Consider the following 6,885-nt stretch of genomic DNA (forward strand, 5'->3'; position numbering starts at 1 on the left):
TTGTATGTTGACAGCTTTCTAGCAACTAGTGTAAATAATAGTGCAAAAATGAATCTTGTGTAAATAAAATTAATGAAAATAAATATTGTGCATCTTACAAATAGTCCTCAATATATATAAATATATATATATATATATATATATATATATATATATATATATATATATATATATATACATATATATATATATATATATGTATATATATATATATGTATATTTATCAGAGCACACACACATACATCTTACAAATAGTTCTCAATTATATATATATATATATATATATATATATATATATATATATATATATATATATATATATATATATATATATATATATATATATATCAGAACACAAACATACAATATATAGCTGTTGCGCAGATGTGCGGAGTGGCAGTAAAAATCAACAGTTTCAATAAAGAATAATGACTGCCAATGTCCCTTGTCCCTGTCCTAGCATTCAGTTTATCTTTTTTTTTTTTTTCCTAATCCTCAAATGACTTTGATTCACCATTCTGCCTCGTCGTCGCTAGAAGCAAGACAAAGAGCAGTTAAAATAATTTTCATTTCAATAATTGCCTTCTGGTCAATTTAACTGTGCCTTATTTTGAAAGAAGCTGTCTAAATGAGATTCCTCTTGCAAGTGTGTTCCCAGGCCTGATCCCAGGCTTTAATTATTCCTGACTTTTTTTTTTTTTTCTTCTCTCCCTTCTCTCTCTCTCTCTGCCTTTCCTCCTTCTCCAGCCTAAGACGCTGCAATGGGTAATCACAAAAGAAAAGCAACACAGTATCCTTGAACCTTTTCAATAGCAGAGCCGGAGATATTCAAATAACTAGCAAGGACCATTTCACCGCATGGACCCATAAGCATTGGCAGACCCCTATTTGCATATATCAACTGTCTTTGAAAAGGAAGAGGGGGGGGGGTGAAAGCAGTTGCCTTTCCTAAACATTAAACAGAGCAGTTATCAAATCAAGTGCTGGTTTTTGGAAGCGTTGAAATCGGTTTTGGGTTTCATGTGTGCTTGGCCCTCAGCGTTTGACATGCAAATTCCGCGCAGTTAATTTAGACAATTAAAGGCGATCTTCAAGGGAGCTTTTTGTCCCGCAGAATATTCTCACTTTTCCCCCTGGACCAGCGCAGATAAAGTTGGCCAGAACAAATGATGTCTAGCAGATTAATTAGATATTTGATAAGACATGAATCCCTAATGAGGGTGTACAAGACACGGGAGGCTTGCTGTGTGTTCAGAGTCAAAATTAATAACATTGAACACGATTCTCATTTGGGCATGAAATGTAGGCTGTGGAGTATTTATTGTAGTGATTTGGTCCTTGGGGACTGGCTGCAAAAAGACAGATTTCCCCCACTCTGTACAAGATAATTGATTTCTGAATATATATAATATATGTGTGTGTGTGTTTCTATATAAATAGTTGAACGATGAAAATGAAAGAGAGGGGTGTAGCTATTTTTGTGAATTTTGTATATTATATATAAGAGAAAGAAAGAAGGAAAGAAAGAAAGAAAGAAAGAAAGAAAGAAAGAAAGAAAGAAAGAAAAGAAAGAAAGAGGAAAAGAAAGAAAGAAAGAAAGAAAGAAAGAAAGAAAGAAAGAAGCACGTTTCTGAAACATATTTATAAATACATAAATACATTTCTCTATCTATCTATCTATCTATCTATCTATCTATCTATCTATCTATCTATCTATCTATCTATCTATCTATCTATCTATCCATCTTTCCCTCGCTCTCTCCCTCTTTCTCTCTCCCCCTATAAATGTATATATGTATATATATATATGTATATATATATATATATATATATATATATATATATATATATATATACATATAGATATACATATAGATATATAGAGATATAGATATATATATATATATGTATATATATATAGATAGAGATGTATATCTATATCTATATGTATATATATATATATATATATATACATATAGATATATAGATAGATATAGATATATATATATGTATATATATATAGATAGAGATATATATATATATATCTATATGTATATATCTATATATATATATACATATGCACACACATCAATACATACATTAATATACTTTACATTGTATTTAGAATGTATGCTGATCAAGAATGATATATTTAGGTGTATAATGGGACCTCTATACCATTCTCTATCCAGTTTTTACAAGGTTTTAGACTTTGGGTTTATTACTACTAGTCTGTAGGCTATAAAAATACAGACGTGTGTGTTTCAGGACTTATAGAATTTAAAAACTACAGTTTCTATTTCATTTAAAATAAAAAGGCCAAGAATAAAAAAAACATGTTGATCAGACTTCTTTAATAATAGGAAAATCAAAATATGATCAAGATTTTTTTTAATATATAGTACAGATAAAAGCATTTATTTTTTTTTCCTTGAATTTAATTTACCTGTCTGTGTCAAATGTTTAAATCAACATATTAAATATCTTTTACATATATATATTGACTTTCACAAAGTGCATCGGAAATTAAAATAATAAAAAAAAAAAGAAGAAAAAAAAATAACTCCTGAATTTCAGGAATCCACCAAATAGAAACTATTTCGATAATAACAGTTACATGGGCAATGGAAAATGAACACAAACTCTGGGGAACTTATTTATACAGCTTAATGGAAATACAGAGAATGTCCAGAGAATTCTTATTTTCTGACGTCGTGCTTCTCACCTTTATGTCTGTATTATTTTAAATAAGGACAAAGAATTGGATTTGGAATAGATCTCACTTATGAACGTCATAATCCAGAGTAGGGCATAATTATGGGTCCGTGTTGTCTGTAAGATTGTGAAAACCAGGACAGAAAAAAATAAAAGTAGATTTGAGTCAATGACCTTCCTCCACTGATGCTATTGCTGTCGTCTCTAAAAGTTTGCAGAAGAATGGTCTGCCTCTTTTTGCCAGCACAAGCTAGTCCAGTGCAATTCAGCATGGAATTATTGCACCTTCACAGTGCTACCCAGAGTCTCTGTGTACCACCCACCCCCAGGAGTCACCTTGCCCCAGAGGTGGCATCACCTGCACTGCGCCCAAGTCCAAAGTATCTCTGCGCCCCATAGGTGGCTGCCTTCACTGGGATGGCTCAGTCTGCGCCACAAAAAAAAAAAAAAAAAAACAAAGGTGGCCGCTTCCTAGGAGTCATTGCCTGAGTCTTTCCCTGGCCGGACCCCCTCCAGGATGAGTTCTGGGGATTCAGATCTGGGGGTCTCTAGGTTGCTGGCGTCTGTGTCGCTGTCGCTGCCCTTCTTGCCCCCTCCGCCGGCTCCTGCATTGTGCGTCTTGATGTGTTTGCTGAGATGGTCGCTGCGCATGAAGCGCTTGTTGCAGACGGGACAGGCGAAGCGCTTCTCACCGGTGTGGGTGCGGAGGTGCCGCTGGAGCTCGTCGGAACGGGTGAACCTCTTGCCGCAGAAGAGCCAATTACAAACGAAGGGTCGCTCCCCCGTGTGCCAGCGCAGGTGAGCCTTCAGATGCGACGTCTTGCCGTATACTTTACCGCAGCCGGGGATATGGCAGCTGTGCAAACCTTTCCTTCTAAGGCTCGCCCCCGCGGGACCTAGCCGCTCCGCTTCCTGGCAATTCGGACAATCGCACGTGGCTCTGCCAGAGTACCTGCGCGCGGAGCGTCCTGTAGCGCCGCTGCCTGCTCCAGAGGCCCCCGAGAGCATAGAGGTGCCAGAGTCCGGGTAGGAGGGCAGTACCGGCTTGAAGCCCTCTTGGGAGAGTAGGTGCTGCCCGGTGGAGAGCAGATGGGAGGCAGCGCTGGAACCCAGCCCAGTGGAGCTGAAGGCTGAGTGGGTAAGGGAGCTGAAGTCCGGGCTGTAGCCACTGAGCTGGCCATGGGGCCCCCCAGAATGTAGGGCCCCTTGCAGAGCAGCTGCAGCAGCTGGGGGGTTCTGCACCTCTAGCCAGGTGCTGGGGCTGGCAGCGTGCACATCCCACCAGGCTGAGGCCCCATTGGCCACCTCGGAGTGAAAGCCTGACTTGTACCAGGACTCATATGGGTGAGCCATGCCCACGCGGGGGTACAGTCCATCAGCTGCCCCATGCACTTTGGAGATGAAGGCGGACTGGCCTGCTTCCTGCGGGGACACCCCAGAGGCATTGGAGAAGAGGCCACTATAGTCACTGCTGAAGGCTGAGGAGGTGGGGGAGGTGGAAGCCAGGCAGAAGGCGCTATTGGCGGTGGCACCCCCTCCAGTAAGAGCGCTGGAGGCCCTGCTGGTGGCGACTGTGAATCCCCCAAGACTGGAGCCCAGGCTGCAGCTGGATGAGGATCTTTTCCACGGGTGGAAGCCTCCCTTAGCGAAGGCGCTGGACTCTGGCAGGCTGCTCAGGGGGCTGGTGTTCCCAATCTTGTTACAGGTGGCAGCCAGCATGGCCAAAGGAGTTGTCCCAAATCTTGGCTCTTCCTAGGGGAACACAAACAAGTACATCATCAATAATACATCCTCATCCAAGCTGGCACCATCCCTGGCTTCATCGCCACTTCCCTTCCAGCCTGCCCCTGCCAACTACTCCACACCAGGTGCCATCCTCCTAATTAGCCCAGGTGCACATTGAGCAAGTGCCATAGACCTAGGACTGAGCATGGATTCCAGAGACCTGGGGGAGAGCAACCAACATCCCCAAAACACAAACAACTTAACCCTTTCCTCGCCACAAGACTTCAATCCAACCCATGCCACCTGCCACCCTTAACAAATGCATAACCTAAGTACCAAAAACATTTTATTTTTTTATTACTCCTTTTGCTTCTTCATTTAATCTTTGGTCATAAAATAACAACATCCCACCAATAAACACTATAATAAAAATAACATTATTCAATGCTAACAAACTCAATTTCCTTGCTGTATGATGTTTACCTAATACTACATTTATGGATGATTTGTTGGAAATATTTGTCAGTTGGGTCATTGCATTTGTAAGAACATAAACTAGGATTTTTAGTTTTGACAAATTAAAGGTCAATACTGACATTAATAAAATGTTTTTATTTGTTTTGCTGGGATACATCAAACATTTTACTCTACATAGAATATATATATATATATATATATATATATATATATATATATATATATATATATATATATATATATATATATGTGTGTGTGTGTGTATATGTATAGACATATATAGACATGTATAGACATATATAGATATATATCAATATAAATATAAATATATATATATCTATAGATATATATCTGTATATAGATATATATCTATACCTATATATCTATATATAGGTATATCCATATCTATCTCTCTCTCTCTCTCTATATATATATATATATATATATATATATAGAGAGAGAGAGAGAGAAAGAAAGAAAGAAAGAAAGAAAGAAAGAAAGAGAGAGATAGATATGGATATACATATCTATAGATATATAGGTATATATATATATATCTATATATAGATATATATCTATAGATATAGAACTATATATATATATATATATATATATATATATATATATATATGGATAACAAGAGGATACCAATTTATGTTGATTATTTATTGGCCATCGTTAGCTATGTATACAGCAGCAGACCTCTCCCTCATTATCAGAAGCCTACCGGGCGATATGAGTGACCTGCGATATTAGATAATGTCAGACAGACAGGGAGCCACATCCTATGGAGCCCTGAAATGGAAGGACGGGGGGCCTGATTTTATTGCAGGTCCTCAGGATCTTGTGCCAGAGCTTTTGAGAAGCACAAGGCAACCGCAGAGTCAAATAATACATAAGTGCTGGCTGCTTGTATTGATGTGGTAATGGTTCAGGGATTAGGAGAAATGATATCGTTCAGGCTGTATTGTTGTTAACGAAATAAAATAAATGCAATAAACTTTCTCCCGGGAGGAAAAAATAAATGCTGCATAAAGTTAAGTCAAAGCTTTCCTTCACCTATCTTATTATTTGTATTATTTGCAGCATTATTAGTGATAAAGGATCTGCTGTCAGAATTGGTATATGCTATTTACAGACTGATTAGTGAGAAAAGTTTTATTTTTCTATTTGTAACTTTTTTTGGGAAATCAGTGCTGTAAGTTTTAGGAAGAGTTTAGGATCAGGTTGACTTACCCCAAGTATAGACGTAGCCATAGCCCGTCCCTTGCCCAGGTGCGGAGAGGGATGAGTTGCCCGGGGTCAGTAGCTGGCAGCCCTCTGCCTTCTGCTCCTTAGTACGGGTTGCTGGGAGTGCGGATCCTCCTCCTGTCTGCGGCGGACTAGACTCAGGCTTTGCGCTGGCAGCGCCTGCTTTGAAGTACCGCTGGCTGCCGCTCTCGGCCAATCAGAAGGCTTCGAACGCCGACTGGGAGCTGCGTCGCAGCCAATGAGAGGCGACGTGGTGCAAGAAATCAGTGCTCTTACAAGCCTGGCCGTTCAAAGGAGGGGAGGAATTGGAAGCTCCATTGCCTTGGAGTCCGGGGAGGGGGAAAAAAATGGTGAAATGGGATTAACCTTCTCCTGTCCGAAGGAAGCTACTTAGATCTTATTGCTTTCTGGCCTACAGGGGGTTAATAAGTCCCCTTAAAAAAATTAGGACAGAAATGCCCAGATTGTTGTGCATACATCTAATAACTCACAAATTCCAACAACATTGTTGGCTGTCCAAATGCCAACAGATTCTGATGCACAAAAATAAATAACAGTGTCTGCTTAATTGCACTGGTCAAATCCAGCTTTTCTTTAACATCCTAATTCCATTCATTTTCTACCACCTTTGGGTACACTACAAATTATTATTATTATTATTATTATTGCTATTATTATTTTTATTTGGCCATCTCACAATTTTCGTTTTTAAAGAAC

General features: G+C 39.1%; 1 protein-coding gene across 1 annotated transcript; it reads right to left on the bottom strand.

Moving 5' to 3' along the window:
* Positions 1 to 2,427: 2,427 nt before the first annotated feature.
* On the bottom strand, positions 2,428 to 6,317 carry SP9 (Sp9 transcription factor). Its single transcript, XM_082260920.1, has 2 exons — positions 6,154 to 6,317; positions 2,428 to 4,467 (listed from the first exon to the last, which is right to left on the bottom strand). The coding sequence occupies exons 1-2, from the start codon at positions 6,172 to 6,174 to the stop codon at positions 3,187 to 3,189; spliced, it is 1,302 nt and encodes a 433-aa protein (XP_082117046.1). The 5' UTR covers positions 6,175 to 6,317; the 3' UTR covers positions 2,428 to 3,186.
* Positions 6,318 to 6,885: the final 568 nt, after the last annotated feature.

The sequence above is a fragment of the Pelophylax lessonae genome (assembly GCF_965119305.1).
Source record: "Pelophylax lessonae genome assembly, chromosome: 6".
Classification (NCBI taxonomy): domain Eukaryota; kingdom Metazoa; phylum Chordata; class Amphibia; order Anura; family Ranidae; genus Pelophylax; species Pelophylax lessonae.